The 22000-nt window shown below is 39.8% G+C and overlaps 1 protein-coding gene across 1 annotated transcript in view; it reads right to left on the reverse strand.

The window, feature by feature from the left end:
- Positions 1–22000, reverse strand: part of tfpia (tissue factor pathway inhibitor a) — a 42952-nt gene that overhangs the window by 7968 nt on the left and 12984 nt on the right. Inside the window, exon 2 of the mRNA XM_084908878.1 lies at positions 12253–12456. Coding sequence (XP_084765004.1) covers positions 12253–12456 — 204 coding nt within the window. The remainder of the gene's footprint in view (positions 1–12252; positions 12457–22000) is intronic.

Consider the following 22000-nt stretch of genomic DNA (forward strand, 5'->3'; position numbering starts at 1 on the left):
AAAAGAAACACAATTAACTTTGCTGCTTCAGTTCGGTTTTCATTTGCTATGAATGTAGTTTAACTGAGTGGCAAATTATTTTCAAAAGTATGCAATACCATCCGATAAAGCCAGTGATGGCTTTTTCCTTATATGCGTACGAAGCAAGGCCTTGAGCAGAAAAGTTCAGTGCTATTCAATTAAACATGTCTTTATGAGAATTGCCAAACAGAAAAAAGGAGCAGGCACAACACCAAAGACACAGGGAGGGAAGATAAACCTATTCAAAACAGTACGCGGTACAAGGTGCAGTAAATTGACTGCATGCCATGAACCACTTTGCAATCACCGGGCAGTCTGTCACAGATATCCCACTTTTTGCCTCCCCAGTGGTACAGTGACATTTCTTCTCCAGTCAAGTTTCAGATACAATCCAACAGAAGGCAAAGAGTCAACATTTCCAGCAAGAACTTCCTTATGTTCCCTTGTCCCTGGTGACCCACATTCCCTCCTCCTGCCAAGGCTCTGCTTTCTTTTCTATCATATCTTTTCTACTTCTTACTTCAGCTCTACCCTTCTCCACTTTTTGTTGCGTATAATATCTCCCTCGAGTGTCGGAGTACTGAGCCCAGGGTCTTACACCTCTGAGCTACAGTTAGATGCTCATCTAAATTCTGAATCTGCTCCGGTGTGTCTTTTTTACTCACAGTATCTCAGATTTGTTTTATGCTTTATGCCTTTAACTGAAAGCTTATTACTTGGTAATCCAACTAAGGATGCTTATGCATGCACTCAGCAGTCACCATGTCTTTAATCTGAAATTCCCAACATCTGCAGTATGGACCACTGCAGAGATGGGAGGATGTGGGAACCCTGCTGATTAACTGAATAAGCCGTCACAAAACTTCAAACCATTACAAGCAACAGACTAAAGCTTGATTTCAGTCTGAAATCCAATCATGGCTATAGTATGAAATGCACCGCTTGCATTAGACTGGCATTGTCAACTAATACAGGTGCAACTCGACAAGCTGTCAATATACTGATCAGCGTGGCTCTTCACAGAGTAGAACATGTGTCTCTAAGCCCCCTCAGCCCTCAGTCATTCAGTCCATGACACACAGTGTGTGTGTGATTCATTTATTAAAATATTTCTGCAATTACATCAAATTGTAATGGGATCCTCTAAATGCCTGTCGTGGTGCAAAAGCATAATCATCAAAGTGTAATCATTATCTTTATCCTCACATCTAAAATTAAACTTGTGGTGCATTTTATTCAATGAATATTTATTCCAAAGATTGTTAAGGCAGTGAAAGAAATTAAGTAAACATCTTAAGCCTCACATCAGTGGATTGATAAGTGCAAACATCTGCTGTCATCAAACCCACAAATTATTGTTTTACATTCAAGTGGAGATCTCACAGTCTCCAAAAAAAAATACTTAATATGCCAGACTAATTTTCTGAGTAAATTATGCACAAAACAGTCGAATGTGTTCATTACATGGACCGGTGAAGACACTGTTGGAATGGTACTTTAGTCACACACTAGGATGTTCAGATCAGATTTTGTGTTCGTGTTACTTGAATAACAACACGACAACCTGGAGAAGGATTTTAATAGGTTAGAATGTGTGAAAAGCAAACTATATTATATTGTTATTAACTGAAAAACCCCTGTGCAAAGCTTAGCCAAAAGCAGAAATGTAACTGCATTGTCTAAAGAATGGACAAAAAAATGACATGTTTCAGCAAAAGATTGTTAACAAATTTGATCGTGGCACTTTCATTTCAGTTAGTAAACCTCAATTATAAAAACAAGTCGATCCAATTTCTAAGAATTTACATCAAACTGTTTTTCCAGTACGTTTGGTGCAATCTGGGAACCATCAGCCTGCCTGCTTCCTGTGAGTCTAGTAGATAACCAGGCAAGATTTTATCCATGTATGTAGAGACATGTTTGTTTGTTTTAATAATGAAGTTGCAACGATAAACTGCATCAAGGTGGTCTGAGTGGATGGTGGTCACTCAGCTCACAATACCAATCTATGGTTCAGGTTAGGCAACGAAAACACTTTGGAGACTGAAGAAGTCTCTTGGATGAGAAACGTTTTTCCCACGCTACGTCCAGATGAACAGAATCAACTTTGGCTAAGGTTACGAACGGACTGTGGTTTTAAACAAAAGTAAATAACACTTTGTTTCTCAAGTAACGTGAGCTTTGTTTGTTTCTCCTCTGGTCTTTCCCTGACCTTAACCAAGCACCCTGATGACCAATCCATAAAGTTATCAGCAGTTATATCGGTGGAAACACACCATGTCATCAGCACACTACTGATCCATTAGTATTCAGCTGTATGCTTATAAATGTTTACTTCAAGTGACATTTTAGCTGCGTGGAAACATAATTGCACAGATAAAGTAAAACAAACAGTCTGAGCTTAAAAACTTCAGCACTCTTTGAAATGCTCACCAACAGTTAAATGGACAGACTGAACCATCACTGGTTTCCATCAAGACTGCGACAATTAGCCGCCCAGAGAGTGTGATTTACTGACTAACAAGCCAAGAAAACACAAAATCAATCACTCTTGTTCGAAGCCAAATGAGAATTCTGCTGGGACTTCTGACCTGTGCGTAAATAAATGCTGCTACCTGTCTAAAGTCACTGTGGTCAAGCATCTGAGGACTAATATGGTTGCCAAGTGATATCTTAAAGCCGCACACTGTCTGTTTGGTTTATCTGTTAAGTCTTTGAATAATCACTCTCCACTGAAGGCTGACTGTGATTAAAATGCTATCATTGTAACATCTAAATACGTTTCATGAGGTGACTTTGACTTAAAAGCTTGGGCAAAGAGTTGTGCCAAAGGGCCAGGCTTCCGTACTCACCAGAGCAAAGCGGCGATGAATAATTCAAATGCACAATTCTCTATTAAAGCCGTGACGGTGGCAGAGGTGATTTGTGTTTTGAGAATTATCGGTCAGCTTTTTATTTTTATTTTTTTTCTCAAATACTGGGTATGAATCATACAGAGCATCCCATCATTCAGCAAAGCACACTTTAATATTTAAGATAGCCGTGAAAGATTCTGAGGGCTGAGCTGGATTACGTGTGGAGAAAAAAAGAAAAACACGTATGTTTTCATATTTTGCCTAAATGTTATCTGCAGAACGAGGAGACAGATGAGATTTTGGAACAATGTACAATGACTCTTTTGATGGGACGAGCTGAATATTTAGACTACATTTCAGATCAGCCCATCGCTTCTTTATCTCTTCGCTTGCTCATTTACTTTCTTTCTGCTTCTTCCTTCATATTTTCTTTTTGTCAGTACACGTCACCGTATTTTGAAAGGTCTTTATTGTGCTTACACATTCTCAGTGAAGCCTCATGTGGATAGAAAAGACAGCTGATCTGTAATGGAAGAGTAAATAAAGAAAAATAAACAAACTCAGGGTGGAAAAATAATTGAAGCCTGTGAATTCCAGTTGATGATGACAGACACAGATCTTAACAGCAATTTTTTCATTCAAAATATATTGCGATATGCTTCTGATTACATTGTTATTATGCTATTTTTGTGATTGAAAAGTAATAAATAAATGCAGCTTCCAGCCTATAACTGATAAAGGTCAGGGCTTGCAGGCTGAGCTGCGAGGAGAAGAAATATTATATGAGTGTCTGTCTTATCTCAGCAGAAAAAAAGAATGTCAAAAAACTCAATAATTGGAAGGCCCGAATTACTTTCTAAAATTGCACATGCCTGTTAGTTAAGCAAGAATGCAACTAATTATTATTGAAAACATTTTCTTGTCATTAGCAATTCTTCTGCCAGTGAATCAGGAAAGAATGCAGTGAACAGTGGAAAGGCTCATAACAGTTTCCTATAAGACTAAATGGATGGATTTCAGTGGGGAATTTCCCTCACTAACTGTCCAGCTTCTTCAATATAGTAATTCACTGGCATAAAGAAATTAAATAAGAAACTCTAACTAGAAATTGTTTGGCATTTTTGCTTACTGCATATGTTTTATTTCCCTTAACTCCACATTGAAGCTTCTAATTGAAACATACGAAACCCAAATTAGATGGGAACTATAATCACAGTCATGCTCATCGTTGTGGTTACTGGTTCACTGGAAACCCTTCAGATTAGGGAAAACAAAAGACTACTTGTAGAGGTACAGAATCAGGGCAGCTGATGTAACTCTAGTACATGAAACTGATATTACATACATCTATTGGGCCACCTAATTGGATGTGCTTTTACATTTATGCTCTTTACAGTATTGCAAATATTGCCTAATATGTGCTCTAAATGGCTTTCTGCTGCTCTTAAATGTAACATCTGACACAAAATTACATAAACTATAACTGAATTCCACATTATCCACAGCCTCAGGCACAGTACAGATGAGGTGGTATAAAAATCCTTTAAGAAAATGCTGTTACTAAACAAACTAAACCTTTAACCTGTCAAACATCATTATGTCACAGCCCAAATAACACACCTCTGTACCACTGTGTCCAGCAGCAGTGAGATGACAAATCTGGAAATTACAACATTGCCTTTGCTAATTTTCATCTAGCATAATAACGTCACAACATATTTGTAAAACCTTAATAAAAACAATACATTTCTATGATTTTGAGATTTCATACACTGCTGGAGTATGAGGAATAAACAAATCAACAAAAATGATGGATTTCGGGGGTAAGATTTATTTACTGGTTTACTTAACCACCTCCAAAACATAATTCAGTCCCCAAATAGTCACTGCAAAACAATGTAAAAACAGCTTACCCTTGTATAATGATGTTGTTTAGTACACAGGCCTTTTCCACACCCTTAACAAATTTGACATTTCAAAGACCTCCAGCAATATAATACCGTTTGTGTAGTTACAGTTTTGCTGCTATCTCTTTTTTCACTTTGGTGTATAAAAAGCTGTGCTCACACACTGAATGTAAGAGGTAAGTACAAATAAGCACATCAGTGACAGAGAAACCCTTGTTTGTCTCCCTGACCTCTGCGGGCTTAGCTATAAAAGGCAAAGCAAACTAAAAGAAGAGTTTTGGACCTGGTGATTTTTTTGGGGTAAGCCACAATGTTCCTCACATCGGTTTCTGACCTTTACAAGAAGATTCTCGCCAAGCTGTCTATGTCTTTGTCATCTGGTGTAAAGAAGTTTAGAAGGTACAGGTGGCATAAATCAAATCAGAGTGTGCAGACTTTTTGCCATGTGCAGTGAGAAATAAAGGGTTGCTGATTTGACAGGCCTGCTGCACAGAATGAGTCAAAACACAGAGGAAGACATTGGATCTTAAAGATCGGATTCCTGAGAATTAGTGATCACATTTTCAAGGTTTCATTGTGAAAAAGTCTAGCTTTGTATTCCTGTTGGCAAAACCATACAGAGTCGCTGAGTGAAGGTTTTAATGTGCTCCATCATACAAACAAACATATCCTGTAAAAGGCCAATTGGATAGTTGAGAGCACACTAACAGGTAGTGCTAATGAAATTTTGATGCTAATTTAGGTTAATTTCAAATTAATTTACAAACCCATCAGACTGAATAACACAAATGTGATATTCGTTTTACTAATGTGGACCTGAAGGCTACTTAGTTATGTTATGAATGGCTTGAGTTGTTTAAAGCAATCTTACCTATACAGTATGTGCTATGGAAAGATACGTGTGTATTTTAAAAACAAATTGGCATATATTCTTAGTTTTAATTTTCTGCATTCTCCTCTTTAGAGTTAGTTATTATTCTTGGCAACTGTTGTTGTCATTAAGGCAACATATCTTTCTAAGAATGGCTGTTCTTAATGAACTTACAGGAATCCTGCAGTTTTCATGTAAATAAAAAAAATAAAAAAATAAAAAATAAAAATAAAATAAAACAGTCCTGGATTTCTGGCTACATAAAATGAAAAAGAATTTCATTTTATGTAGCCTCTTCTCATAAAATGAAATTCTTTAATGTTTTGTTATCTGGCTTTAGTGGGATCATTGTGATGCATGATCCCTTTTGTCAAAGCTGCAACTCATAAAGTGTCCTGTGGCATCAGTAATAACTCCTCCCGTATGGATCCTTTTAAAGAACTTGTAGTGAAGATGGCCAATCACAAGCCAAACCACAATATTTTCCAAAAGCTAACCAAGTCATCACTGCTACCCAAACCTGAACTAAAATACTGTAAGTAAGAAATATTTAAGTGAAAAGTATTGAGTTAACATAGTTACCAAGTTAAAGCTCTTGAATGATACACGCACCAGATTCCTTTATATTTGTGTTTGTAAGCATTTAAAGCCTGCTGTGAATCAGCATGAATGAAACAGCAATTTGTTGGCTTATTTCCTTTCATTGTAGTTTCGACTTTGAGTTTAAACCAAAGTCATCACCCAGCGCTGGAAAAAAAGGATACACTCCTGAAAGTGCGATTCAATTTAGATAAAAGCCACCACTACACGCTGTCCCTTGCTTGTAGTGCGCTCTAACATGTTTTTATTTGTTCAACCAAAAACCAATAAAGGCCGTCCTGGAAGTGCCCTTTAAATGCCATCATACAGATATGTTACATTTATAGCTGCATTTAATGCAGTGATATTTTCTTTATAACCAAAAGACCGCAAGTTTCAAACTTGTGTGAGACTTTAGACACAGACCAGTTATCCTGTGGCCTCACGCAATAGTGTGGATCAGATGGAGGCATTTCCTGTATGTAACAATGGTTGGAGGATGCAAATCCAGTCATGATCCTCTTGTTTGTCTACATTAAGCATCCCATAACATGCTAAAAGTAAAGGTTTCTTACTGTGAGAGAAACATATTCCACTTTGATCAGACATGCTTCAGTATTAAAAGTGTATTATTTATATGCTATAAATTCTGCACGCAGCTCCAGGACCGAGACAAAGCTGCTCCTCACCCATTCCCAAGTTCGCTTTTGTCAACTTCAAGTGTTTTTCACAACACATACTTCAGAATTCACCTGAAGTGCTTCTGGAGTGAGGCGCTGCGGCACAACCTGACTGTGGATAAATTGAACTTCCAATTGTGAACGGGGCTAATTATCGCGGCTTTGATTGCTTTTCAAGTGCGACAGTTTTATGATATATTACTGTCGTCCCACTTAACAAAAGCTAAGTGCAGTGCAATGAGTGACAGGATGTATTGCTGTGCTGTCAAGGCTGCACTTAGCAGGTGTCACGGTGCTTTCACCGTCACCAATTGATTTGGGAGGATACAGAAGGGATCAATGAAGGGGTCCTGTCACTCCTTTTATTTAGTCCATCTTTTACTCATAGTTTCACACACACACACTCATACTCAGAGTGGCCTTTCTACCTTTACTTTTAGTGCACTCAGGATTTAGTTCTAAGCTTTTTTTGCATGTGCGTGTGTGTATATATCCATTAAGCCCAGTCACGCCACACTACAGAAAAACAGCTACCGCATAACGTGTTTGAACTTGCGTCTTTCAGCGTGGAGGTTAAGCGAAGTTTAGCAATAATGAGGGTTGAATAAAATTTTCCATCTCACCAAGAAAAAAGGGAGTTGAAAAAAAGAAACTCATCTCGACTTGTCTGTTTTGCAATCTGACAGTTGGCGCACAATAGCAGGTGTGCTTTATGGCAACACTGATTGCATGCTATCAACAGCCTAATGGGAATTTATAGAAGTATCTGCAATCTTCTCTATATGCAGCAGGCATCTCACACAATGTTTCAGGGAGGAGTGAGAGAGAAATAGCCGCAGCAGTGTTATAAATATCCACAATTTTACATCCGCATTTTGATTTTACCTGGGAACGCTACCATAGAGAAAATCTTCCCTCCTAGTCAGAACCCAGTGGGACAAAAAGTATTTTTAGCTAGATTGTTGATTTCACTCTAATTGAGCCAGAAAAAGTCATCCCAAATCTTTTACGGTAAGTCTGAGGTGAATCTGCACCCATCTTAAAATTATTCGAGCAACTCAGACAGATAAACAAGCACTGCCTATGTGCACACTACTTATAAAAGCCATTCCTTCTTGCCCTCTTCCTTCTGTACAATCTTGATTGCTGTATATATGGTTGATGCATGTGTTTCCCAGTAATAGTTTTTATCTAATCTAAATGCAATTTAAAATGGCTATATTGCCTCTGACGAACCTATTACCGGCAGTTTGTGGTGCGTGACTGCATGATGTAAGCAGATTCCTGTTTGCTTTCACTTTTAGATGTTGAACACAGCTTTGGCAGTTTGGGGAATTAAACTGTATTTTTGGGCTTAGAAACCTTAACTATGTACACGAGGCCTGTAAGGCTTTAGAGTGCTCCAGAGATTTCAGAGGTGTGGCTCTGGAATATTATTTCCAGACAGCAGGGATATAAAGAGGATAAAAAAATGGGTGTTTGTCTGTTGAAATGCAAACTTGTGACACCAGCATAGGGGACTAACTAGCTTTGTGTCTACAGGTAACTGGTAATCCCGAGCTCCAGCATAAGACAAACAGCTATCCTGCAGGCTCACAGGCCATTCAAGACTAAAACAACTAAAAGTGGCTTCTTGCAACAGGAGGAAGCCACTATTTTATTCCACAAGATCCTTTTGTGGTCTCATAAGGAAACGTCAGTAAACACTTTTACTTACTATTCATGAGCACAGTTTAAAGGTACTTTACTTGAGTGTTCCCATGTTGCTTTCTAGCTTAAGGTTAAATTATACACTGCATTTATTTTTATAGAAATAACTGTTTAGTGTGACAGAGAGTTGTTTTTGAACACTAATATTTTGCACTAAAAGAATCAATATGCAACAACATCAGGAAGAAGGAACACAAGAAGCTGGAGAAATACCAAGGGCTCAGCGAAGAGCTTTAGAAGATGTGGAGGGTGAAGGTAACAGTGGTCCCAGTGGTAATCTGAGCACTAGGTGCAGTGACTCCCAATCTAGGCGAGTGGCTCCAGCAGATCCCAGATGAACAATATCTGAGATCTCTGTCCAGAAGAGCGCAGTCCTAGGAACAGCTAAGATATTGCGCAGGACCCTTAAGATCCCAGGCCACTGGTAGATGACCCGAGCTTGAAGGATAGACAGATTCTTATATTCTTATATATTCTGTTAGCTTTCCCTCAATACATTTTTTGCATCACATCCTGAATGCAAAAGTGAAATATGGCACATATATTTCAGCATTAATAATAATGAATACTTTAGAGATTTCTGTGGCTGGCACAAGTACCGATACCTTAGCACCCATGGAGCTACTTACCTTGCTAATCCTAGTCATGTTTCTTGCTATAATCCTTGGAAAAACAGGCACAGTTTTTAGTTTCTAAAGCCAAGAACAATGCTGCTCCTTCTTTTTCATGTCCTTTACACACAATAGACAGGCTAATGATGCAAATTCATGCTTCAGCATGTGAATAATAGCACATTTGGAGTTATTAAATGCATACTGACTAATATTTTGCAGCCCTCTCAATTTGAAAAAAAAAAAGATCCTGATTTTCTGTTATTAATGTAATTACCATTTAGTGATAAAAGCTACTTGCAAGGTAGCTTTGTCTCCTGCCTAAAAACAACCAATTTCAAATGTCATATCTGACGAGGATATCAGTGTACCATGCTAAAATTTTCTAAGGAGCCGTTTCCTTGTTTGGCTTCAGTCTCTCGCCTGTTTTTAAGATTAGGTTTAAAACTGTCCTTTTTGATAAAGCTTATAGTTCGGACTGGGCCAGGTGACCTTGAACCCTCCTTGATTATGCTACTACAGACTTTGCTTTGCTGGACTTCCCATGACCCACTAAAATCACATCTTTCCACTACCTCTGTGTGTCACAGTGTTTTTATCAATAATGGTTGTCGGTGATTTTCTGATTTATTCGGATAACTAGTTCCTGGATCATGATTACGCTTAGTTATGCCTCATTCCCCACCTGTCTCCACCTTCCTTATCAACCCCAGTGTGTATAAATAGCCATGTCTACGTGTCGTATTTTACTCCTCCTAAATGTTTTTTTGTTTGTTTTTTGGACTGAGCCATACTTTGTTTATGCTGGGTATTGTTTGTTATTAAAATTCACCCAAATAGTCTTGTTTTGTTGTGTTTTATTTTTTCTAGTTTGTATGCAGGCTTGTGCAGCATTTGGGTCATCCTCTATACACTTCAGCATTAACAGTATCTTCATATAGTAATTCTGAATGTCATTAAATTTTGTGTTTTCCCCAGACCTCCCAGCTGGCTTCAGGCCCTTCCTGAGCCTGGCTCTGCTGGAGGTCTCTTCTTGTTAAAAGGAAGTTCTTCCTTCCCACCATCCCCGAGCAGTCACCCATAGTAATTTGACTGTTGGGGATTTCTCTCAAATATCTGTAAGATCTTTACCCTCTAGTAAAAAAGGTGACAGTTGTGAATTTTTTAAGTGACCTTTTCAGGGTCAAGCTGGGTAGTTTTCATTAAAAAAAAAAAAAAAGGTCAAATTATACATAATTATGACCCAGAAACTTAAATCAATCTTCCAAGTTTCCTTTTATACATTAACCAGATGGCTTCTGCGAAACTGTTCAGAATTAATGTGCTGGCAAGGTTCCGTGTTAGCAACATACCAGCAGAATGACTTTATAATAGGATTTTATGCCCAAGGAGGCAATAAAGCCTAATGAGGAACAGCAGTCCTTGAAAACAAAAATGATCCTTTGCTAACAACAACAGTGCCACGATCCTCGGTCTGAGCGTGCTCACTATGAAAAATTATCTGTGTGTCATAGGTGTCCTTTTTTTCTGCTCTTGCTCTTGACGAAGGCAGTCACACTTTTCTCCTCCTCCTCCTCTCCCTTAGCTTCCCTGCTTAGCCTCTTATGTCCTTGTCTAGTCTCGTGTTTTTTGTATTACTTTTCCCTGGAACACTCTCTCACAGTCTGTTCTCTAAAACCTAAAAGAGGAATTATGGATTTGATCAACTGGTCCCTAAATGCAACTGACACCCCTTTCTCAACGAGAAGTTTGGGCTTGGGTGAGCCTGAGTGCTGAAGATATCTACCTATTCGGAACCATGATAACAGGGTTCTTGCTGATCGGAGCTGGCTTGGCCCTGACTTATCGAAGAATTAAGAAAGTGGAACCGGCTGTTCAAACCCCCACAAGGCTGCCCGCTGGGATTGAAACGATGGGAAGAGGCGTGAGTTTCTCAAAATGGGCTCATTGAGTGCAGCATGGATAAGATCTTGGAGAAGCTTACGGCTGCCGTGAATACTCAGAATAAGATCTCTGAGTACAGACTGGATTACATCTTGGAGGGGCTCGCTCGGAATAACATCTCTGAGCGCAAATTGGATCACATCTTGGAGAAGTTCACTGTGGTCGTGAGTTCTCAGAATCGGCTCTTTGAGCACAAGAATGACAACATCACGGAGCGCAAGTTTGATAACATCATGGAGAAGCTCACGGCTTTCCAACGGGAGATTGAGAGACCAGTGTTGGACTGTTAGAACAGCTTTGAAATTCATATGAGCTGTTCGCACTAAAGTAAAAAGCACCATCACTTCATGTGGATACCCTTTCGGCGCCAGCTGCGGTCGCAAGGCTGGAGCCGAACAAAAACACCCTGATAACGACTGTATTTAGACTGTTCTTCCCATTCCATGCAAGGCCACCTGGGTTGGCTGGAAGACTGTTTACTTAGCCTAGCAGGGCGAAGGACACCGTCTCAGCTGAACTCTGGACACGCACACACATACATATACACTGATCCCCCCTCCCTTTCCGAACGCCTTCGATGCTTGTGCCCTCCTGGGAACACGGCGGGTCTGAGCCCGCGCTGGAATGGTAGCGCTGGGCAGGATGGCTGCTGTGTTTGCTTCGGATTACTCCTCACCCCCCACCCAACCCTGTGGCTTGTCACGTGTTCCATAATGTTGTGCTGTGGACATTTATGTGCTTTTTTGTGCAGAGGAGTTTTTTTGTTTCCTGTTCTCATGCTGTCCTCCCAGGAGCCCAGCATGAGTAGAGGTCTCTTTTTTTCCTCTTGTACTTTCCCATTGTAGTGTATATGTAGTGTTTTTTTTCTGTAACGCTAACGATCTCCGACCTGTATCCCCATGTGATGTCTGTGTTGTTTGTGTAAGGTCGGGGGAGGGGTCCCATTTCACTGCAGGGCAACCTGCACGTGGCGAATAAAGCCTTGATTGATTGATTGATGTGTTCACTGCTCAAGTGAGTTTTCAAAAAAATGTCAAAAAAATCATTTAGTCAGCAAAAAAAAGTTAGACTCACCCGAGACGAGGCATGTTTCCTCGCATTCTTCCAAAGTCTCAAAATTGTTCTGGTTTCCCCCACAGCCTCCATATTCGAAGAGTTCACAGCGTCCGGAGTCGACATTGAAGAAGTATCTGTCCTTTATGGCCCTGCACGGCCCCGGCTCGTCCTTCAGGGCACATAACTCACTGAAGATGACGGGTTCAGCTGGCACTCCATGTGCTGTTGTGGGACAAGAACACAACTTTTAGTGCTCGGCTTCTTTTGGCATCCAGTAAAATGGATTTTTTTTGTGAGGAAAGAAATTAGGTCACAGCATCAAACTCTAACCTCAGGCTTTGAGATAAGGTAAAGTTGCATGGCAGTATAATTTTTAAAAGACTTTCGTGTAAACAGCTGACAGTCAGCTTTCAGACGTTTACACTTTAGACACAAGAACAGCACGCCGTGTGACCTGACAAAATAATTAGAAATATGCAAATATTTAGTCAGAAAAGCTACTCACATATTTTATTTTTATGCAATAACTTAAAATAAAACTTCTACTTTTGGCATACTTTTTTTTTGGACTTGCACTGAAAATATGGAAGCACCAGCAACCAGCAAAACTCCCCTGCGACATAAAAGCAGATCAGATCCAGGTAGGTGGCAGCTGGAAGGAAAAGACTGAGTGAAGGCAGCACAAATTTCCCAGCATGCTGCACACAGCGATGGCTTGGACTGCAGCACATCAAATTATTTATTGCACAAACTGCGAGACCGGATCATTAGAGTGTTAAATAACCGGGCCTGTTGAGGTGAACTTTCTTGATCACTAGGCGGTTGAGGTCACAACTTTTAAGATCAGTGGACAATGGAGCTTTGCACAGACAGCGTTCTCTAATGTCATTAATATTTATAAAAGCTGGCTTTGTCAGATCCATGAAAAAAAGGTGACACGAAACCCTCTGAGCTCTACTAACCACCGTTGCGAATGTTAAATCACTGTCTCCGTGTGCTGCTGGGAAATAGCTTTCTCTGTCCTCATCCCTGCTGTTTTTAGGTCAGGTCTCTGTTATGCTCGCCTGCAGCAGTGCAGTTACTTCAAAACCCACTGAGATCTCTTTGGTTTGTTGGATATCTGTCCAAAAGGGGTTTGCAGATGGTCAAAGCTTGAACCACAGCATTTAAAAATGTCTTTATGGATTCTGCACATGCTAATGTAATAAATAAATCGATGTGTTGCAATCTCTCACTCAGTGTTTCCTACCTTCCCTGCTTTTTTCACGTACGAGCACAGAGAGGAGTGATTTTTGAAACCTGGGAGTGTGAATCAATACTCGCGCAATCCTGCACAATGAAAAAATATAATATCGCAAATGCACACAGACACAAAAATTGATTGCTTTTGCTATGGATCCCCATTAAGTGGTGGTGCTCAACTGTCTTAAAGAATGCATGACAATTTCCACCTATGCTGCCTATTCTGCAGAGAAGGTCTGAGGTAAATATAGCCACGTTTGTCACTCATTGTTATTTTCACTGTCATTCTCAGGACTTGTCCTAGATCTGATTAGCAAGTCACATTGTGAGGCAAAAATTCCAAGAATACTGGTTAAGTTCTGAGCTCTCTAGAGACATTTTCACACATGCAATGCAACCCAAAACTATTTCCTGCTGGAGCTGCATGTGAGCACTCAAAATTTCCAGTGCCTATGCCATTTTCACTTCTGCCTCTGCTTCTGGGGTAGTCTCCCAGTCTTCCTCCATTTACTCAGATGCTTAAGGCAACCACTGTATTAATGGCTTACTTAAAAGACAAAAGGAAATCCTAAGTAAAGTGAAGACAAGTGTTAAAACAACCAAAAATGCACAAGAAAGATCAATTTTTTACAGCTTATCAAACTGAGGGCCATCTCCTGCGGGCTGCAGGCAAAGAGGCATGGTAGAAGCAGGATAGATCACCGGTCCATCACAGGAAGAACACAGTCAGACAACTACAAATTCACCAGATAATTTAACAAGCAAATGGGGGGTGGAATCAGAGTGGAATTATAGAAAGGCCTCTCCTGGCTGGAGGGCTTAAACCAGGAACCTTCTTCCAGTAAAGTGACACTGTTAACTCCTGCATTACTGTACCAGCATACACAAGGAACAGAACTGAATTAATAAGATTTCAAGGCTATATAATGTATCTAGTAATATATATATTGATGTTTTAAAAAAAATCACCCACTTTAGATTTTTGCAGCTGGGATGAAAAAACAAGGTTTGTTTTCTGAAAGCTACAGAGTTTCATCAAAACAGGTCCTCTAATGGGACCTACCCTAACCCCTCTCCTATCAGCACAGCAGTCAACAAACACTCACTCTGCCAGGAAAGGTAATGAGGGCAGCAGCTCATCCTTTCAGCCTGTCCTCCTCCTTTACCTGTCCAATTCTAGCTTGCAACCAGCCATTGGGGATACCAATCAGATATTCCCAATCTCCTTCTTTCCAGCCAACCTGTGTTACTACTAATGCATGTGGTGAGGCCAGCAGAGTTTCCCTGAAGAGTCTTGTGGTATTTTTGTTCATGCTCCTCTTGCCGAGGCTGATAAGCAGTAGCAGACAGGGAGGAATTGCACATTGACATAGGTGAAGTGAGTCTGTCTGGTACCCCACACAGGCTATGTGGACGCACCTTAGTACTGAAACACACTGAACAAACTTTAAAGAGAAAGATGGCAAGTCACAATTGTTTGCTCTCTTCTTTGAGATCGAATGCCTCGGGCTACCATGGTTACAGCACAAAAAATTCTTTAAAAATAAAAATGCACACATGGTGCAGACTGGGCTTTGTGTTACAGTGTCTTGTAAATAGCAATGGTCAATAAGCCAGAATTTGACTTTCCAAGGAGACTGAAAGGAAACAGGTTCCTCCTATTGATTTCTGCTCCTCCCCTCTAAGCCAGACCAAAGCAATAAGGAGTCTTTTCTTCTATCACTCATGTTCATTATTCAGACAGAAGCATTGGGAGGCAGTGTAAAAGAAACACAACAGAAGACAACGTTGACACACAAATGAAGACATTTTCTCTGCAGGGAAACCAAAAAATTCCAGCCAATTCCATGTGGTGACTCAAAACTTCCTTTAAAGAATTTGTTTGGATTCAGGAGACAGACACCTTCTATTTTTAATTTCAGGCTTAAAGCTTTCCTTTTTGATAAAGCAAATAGTTACGGCTTCAGGTGACCCTGAACCCTCAAGTAATTACACTGTCCTAGGCTGCTGGGGACTTCCCATGATGAGTGTTTCTTCCTCACGTGCCTCATTTCCCTTTCTATGTGTTCATACACCATTTTCTATTTATTCATCAGTAATTATTTATCTCTGGCTCTCTTCCACAGCGTCTTTTTTCTATCTCCCTCCCCTCACCCTAAACCAATCGCAGCAGATGGCCGCCCCTCCCTGAGCCTTCCTTCCCACTGTTGCCAAGTGCTTGCTCAGAGTGGGTCATCTGATTGTTGGGGTTTTCTCTCTATTATTGCAGCATCTTTACCTTATACCTTGAGGTGACTGTTATAAATAAATGCTATAATTAAACCTGAATTGATTTACAACTTTAAGACACATGTTAAGACACATACAGTACACTCAGCTCAAACAAGTGCCATTTTCTTTTCATGTCATGAGATGTCAGCCAACAGCGGTTCCTTTGATTTGAAGCCTGACCCCTGCCCAATCCTACATTTTCATTTAATGTTTTGGGGTTTGTTTGTTTTTTTAAATTGGAAAAAATGACAAGACCTGCAACGATCAGATTTTTTTCTTGATAGGTTCAGAATAAAGTTAGAATAAAGATCATTTCCAAAGCATTCCTTTTATGGATGCAGATAACGAGTCATGTCAGGTATTCCCAGTAGCTTTTCCTCTGAACAATGGTAGGCTAGCATAAATGAAATTCGCCACTGCCTCCAGTATTTTACAATTAAGAAGTCCTCCTTTTTTATGCACCCTTTTAATGGAAAACCCATCAGTGCAATCAAGTACAATCAGGAGTGCCGCAAAGAAGAAAAGGCTGAAATTAATTACATAGATGCCATTAAAGAAAGAAATGCTGAGAGTTTTTGAATGGTTGGCGTGACATGAGCAATCTTCTAGTCACCCTCATTCCAGCTCAGGTTTTCTTGAGCAGCATCATAGAACTGCAGCTAAATGCCAAAGAGATTCAACATTAAATAATTCTGAATGAACAGCAATAATATTGTTTTTATTTTTGTCAATCCAAGCTGTTTTTCTTGGTGGAAAATTATATATTATGATCAAAAAATTAATAAATGTATGTAAAAAGCTATAAGCTGTATTTTACATGATGCAATTTGCAAACTAAAATTAAATCTTTAAAGTATGCCGGGGTAAAATTCAATAAAAAAAAAACAAAAAAAAAAACACACACTTTCACACCCCTCTGAGCAATCTACAAATCCATCCAAAGCTCTGGATCTGTCATCAGGAATCCTCTACAGAGTTGAACAGAGGGTAAGTAAATATTGTTCACAAAAGGCATCAGAAAAATCCTTGGACCTATTAGCATGCTTCTTGAAATATGAAGCGTAATGAATCAGGAAGCAGATTTCAGGCACGTCAGATTTCTATTGATGGCTATTCGTCTGAATACTGCTGACAAGTTCAGCTTGGCCAAGATTTGTACGTACACATATGGACGGATAAAGATCTGAGTTGCTCAACATGTGCGCTGTGCTGAGCACCTCTGTAATTCCCTGGGCAGGTTGAGTCTGATTGAAACCCAGTCCCAGCTTGTTCGGTGTAACAGAAGATTATCCCGCGTCTTCATTTCTAGGGCCCTTTGCAAAGAGGATTGAATTACCACAAAGCAGCAAACAAAAACAGGCAACCCATGAAAGAGTCGAAGAGAAAATACGAAAGAGCACGCACCATCATCAGGATGACAATTAAACATGATGTGCTAAAAGACAAGCTTGGGAAAGTGAGACAAATAAAGATGGAAAACAAAGATAAAGAGCAGAGTAATGCCACAGTTTTGACAGCTCCCAGTGCATTTGTCATCTATAGCATCAACTGTATGAATGTTCGCTGCAGGAAGGGAAATAGTCTGGTTTTAACATTTCCCCATGCGCTGAGATTTGAAAAGAAACAGCAGAAAGAGAACATTTACTCACTAAGCTGAATAAATGACCACAGTATCAACACAATAAGAAATGCCTCCAGTGCACTGAAAACAACACTTATCAGGCACATATACTAAACAACACAATGTCTGATTTTATTAGTGCCAAGCTAAGTAGCACTGACATCATGGCGCGTGCTGATAAAGAGTCCGCCTTCTACTGGCTGAAGAGGCTTTCATATTCCTGTGTAGCCAACATCGTGTTCAGTCTATACGTTTTAAGTTCTTTATCTTATCTCACGCACGAGTGCAAGACGTCTGCGCTAATCCACGCTCAGCTATTTGACAACTGTGAGCACACAGTTCAGGTATTCATAGAGTACTCCATGTGTTTACTTACTTATGCACTAAAAACAGTACGTCAAACTGTGGAAGTAATGATTTAGGAAACATCACTGGCAGTCTTCATAGAAAGCCTGACAAACTACAGATTCACTCATGTCTGAGTGCATTGCCCGAGGACCCAATCTGCAATCAGTGACATGATCCATGAGTTTAAAGGAGGTTTTTTTATGCCCATTCCTTTTAAGGCTTGATGAGATAAAATAATCATTACTTGGTTGGTGAGTTTATTTAAGACAGGAAAAAAATGGTGAACATTGCTTGAAAAAGCTGCTTATGGAAAATTCATTTCTTTACTAACTCGTCTCAGTAAATATTTAACAAGTGCAAATTCCAATAAATAAAACTGATATTGGATTGCAACACTTGGGTCAATATGCATAAACATTTATGAAGAAATCAAAAGGATGCATCAGCGTGCCAGTGTAGATAGGCCCGAGACTTAAGGAATGCTGTGTGTTTATCAGAGCCCTGCCCTGAGGCCAGTGGACAAAGGGCTGAGGGCGAGTCAGTGAGTCACAGTGTGTCCCAAGATTTTACAGCTGACCTCAGAGCAAATAAGGCCACCCTCACTGCGTATGTGTTTCTGCCTGTGTGTGTGTGTGTGTGTGTGTGCACATACATACACACTTCCAAACATGCATTTGTTTTGTAACTTGGTTTCAGGAGAGTTTCGTTCTCTTTTTAGAGCACAGAAGGATACATCTCTGCTCCCTGAATGCTTTGGCATTTACACACGAGGTCTTTAACAGTCTTTGTCAGCTCTGGCAAAAAGGGACAAATCAGGGAAGGACATCTAGTTGACACACACCCGCATTTGCTTCCTGATTGGATGTTATCTATGACAGTGTTACGCATCCAGATTAAAACCTGAAAAAACAGGCTTAGCAGTGTTTCCAGAAGCTGTAATTGACATCGTAGGTTTAAATGTTGGGTAAGTTAAGCCACTTAAAAGGAAAGAGTATCAGGGAAATGTCTACAACTGAACACTAGAAAAAAAACTGGTACTGGAAACGTAAAAAACTAAATTTATCACTTAAACTTGATTGTTTAACCTTGGAAGCATCAAGGACAAAAATTGACAATAAGTGCTGTAAAACACTGCTCTAATATTTGGGTGGGGTAGACTGTTGGAAAACTCAATCTATTAGGTGAAAGAAATACATTTATTTGAAGTAATTATACTAAACACTGTCTGTTTTTCCTCGTTGCAGGCGTGACTTCACAGTTTTTAACAAAAAAGCACAATAAATTATAAATAGATTTTTCTTTTGTTTGTTTTTTTGCAGAATCAAACTGGTGAATTTCTTCTGCAGATGATGTCATTTTGAATTACACTCTCACAAATTGTTTTCGGTTAATCTATTAACAGAGCAGAGCTCACTTTAGCAAGTGTACACAATTAGTGTGCTTGAGGCTACAAACGGCAAGATACTGGGTGGGTCAGCAAAAAAAAAAAAAAAAAAAAAAAAGGTTACACAGGAAAAATCATCCTGCACATCATTCCGCATTCAGCTCATTAAAGCAACAGACCTGGGTCTTTGCCACAGAAAGATGACCTGATTCCTGCATCAATCGTGGAAGCAGGAGGAAGTTCCTCCAATGGCTCTTCATGCTGAGAGATCAAAGAGGGCCTCAAGCACCTTTTAAAGTATTTTTGCCAGCAGATCAAAGGAATCCCCCTGAAACACTGACACGTTCATGCCTCCAGGACAAAAGTGTTGCCATTTCTACAAACAATAAAAGCTTTGAAAGTTCAGGTTGTGTGGTCGGGAAACAAACCGGGGGCTACCCTGAAGCCAGAGTGAGTAGTGAACCAGTTCATGTCTGGGCAGCCATGGGTTGGGTCCCTGTATCGCTCAGTTCACAGAGAATAGACAAAACCCTGCCACAACTGGTGGCTTGACTGCTGCTGGAGACACCCAAGTTAAAAACCTTTGTGAAGTTAAACTTCACAATCGCCGCCAAACTTACACCAAAGTTATCATGCAGAGCTCTGTTTATCTCGGTGTATAGTATGTTTTATCTGGTGTTGCTAAAAAAGATTGCAACAGAGCTTTGCTTTAGGCTGCAAGAAAACCTGCTTAATTATCCAAAAGGCTTGTGGGATCCATGCATTTTTAATCAGAACCTCTGTGATGGCGTGGCAGGTGGGGAGGGAGGAGAGATGCAATGAGCAAGATAATTGTTGCTCCACAACTCAATAGCTTTTGTGGACTCATTTGTCCATGCCAAGCCAGATTTAACACTTATCTTCACTTACCTTGTTTTTGTTTTGTTTTTTTAACCCAGGGCCACTTTTTCTTTGTTAGCTTGTTCTTCTCTTTCTCTGAGAGCCTGGTGAGATAAACCCAAAAACTTTGTCTGCCTTTTCTTTATGATCTTAACTCTTTTTCATATATCTTGCAAACCTGAAGAGACTTTTTCTCCTATTTCAGTTCAGTGGTGGAAATCACTCCACGTTGCAAAGGCATTATCTATTCCTGGCAATATCTAAGTTGAGCCTCTACCTGTTTCCCACTTGGTCTTGATAATAAAACAATAGTGGGAACCACAAATCCCTCTCGCTTCAGTGATTCTTCCAATTCCGTGCTGTGACATTTGCAAAGGCAAAACACTGCCGACCCCAAAAAATCCCACTCAGTGCCAATTAGAGTCTGGTTCAGCCGGTCCTCAGCCAATCAACCAGACAAACCATGTTTCCTGGATGCCACTCTAATAGGATGTGTGTGATTAGCTGAACCGCAGGTTAGTGACAGTTATCTGCACACCTGTGTGTGCCACTGCAAGAAATTAAGTTTACATCGGTACGAGCAAAATTATAGTCTGGTCCCTTTAATTTGAGAGAAGACTGACTTCTCAGTCCAGAAGGAGCATATGGCAGACAATGATGCAGGCATAAGTTTGACATAAGTTGCAAAAGCCGCTGGGGGAGAAAATACAACAGCACCATCTGCCATAGTGAGGAAGTCCCAGCTACAAAAAGACTCACAATTATTCATCACGTCACTGGCAATGACAACCAAATCATTCTCAGAAATGGCAGTGTTGAGACCAGTAATGGAAAACTTTCATTACAAGGCACGCTGATATAACACACTCGGATTAGATTAAAACTTGTAACTGCTGTCTTTAACCGATTAGAACTATTTATCTGAATAAATCAGTTCATTTATTTATTTCAGGGTAACAAAAAAAAAAAAAACTGATTATCTCAGAGTGCGTACAATGAAAGCCAGCCATATTTTACAGGGTGGTGTCAGTGCATCAAGAGCCCCCAAATGCTGATGTCTTTGCTAATATCAAACCTGAACCAGAGGCAACATCAGATTAGTCTAACATAGGTTAAAGAGAAAAAGAGGTACAGAGGCTTCGCTACAGGATTTGTTGGTTCATAGCTATAAGCCCTGATCACGTTCACATCCATCATTCAAGAAGGTAAACTTTCATAAATGTTATATTTGGTACACGTGAAATATTTAAATTTTTTAATATGAGGATTTATTGTTCTAAAGAAAGATAAAAACAGCTCATAATTTAGACAGGACAACCCATAGCTGCTGAAGGTGTAAATGGCTGAAGAAAAACAATGCTGGCCTGCACATCACAATCATGACGCAGGTTCACAGTTTGCTATACTGGCTGTTTTAAGTAACTTAGCTAAAAGTTTTTGTTTTGTTTTTTTCCAGATGCATCAATATTCCAGGTACAATGAAGCACTGAAAAGAACCTGAAGGATTCTAAGGACTACGGTCATTAATGTTTTTGGCTTTGATGTGGTTCTGATGGTGCAGCTGAATCAATGGGTCAGAGAGAAAGTGGCTCATTCCCCATCTGTGCAAATGCCATCCTCAACCGATTGTACTGTAGATACACTCATTAGATTAGGAGATCAATACAGCAGCCTTTTTCTACAGTCAGGTTATAATTCAGACAAACAGATGAGAGAAAAGAAAGTCCTTCTTCTATTACCGATTGGAGAAGTGAGACTAAAAGTTAAGTTTGAAAGCATGCTCTCATATGAAGGATTATGCCTTCTGCTCCTGCACTGACACCTGAGGATAACGCAGCCGAATGGCACTGAAAGTTCACTTTTGTTTTATTTCCACTTTGTTCACATCAGCAGCATCCATTTCAATCCACGGTCTCATGGTCACCGCCATTATGTTATCAACTGAAAAGATTAGCAGGATGGATGGCAGCATGGGCAGACCAGTTTTATAGAAAATAAAATATAACCAGTACAAAGAGACA

Source organism: Perissodus microlepis, chromosome 16 (genome assembly GCF_051167445.1).
Source record: "Perissodus microlepis isolate ML-2025 ecotype Zambia chromosome 16, ASM5116744v1, whole genome shotgun sequence".
NCBI classification, from domain to species: Eukaryota; Metazoa; Chordata; class Actinopteri; order Cichliformes; family Cichlidae; genus Perissodus; species Perissodus microlepis.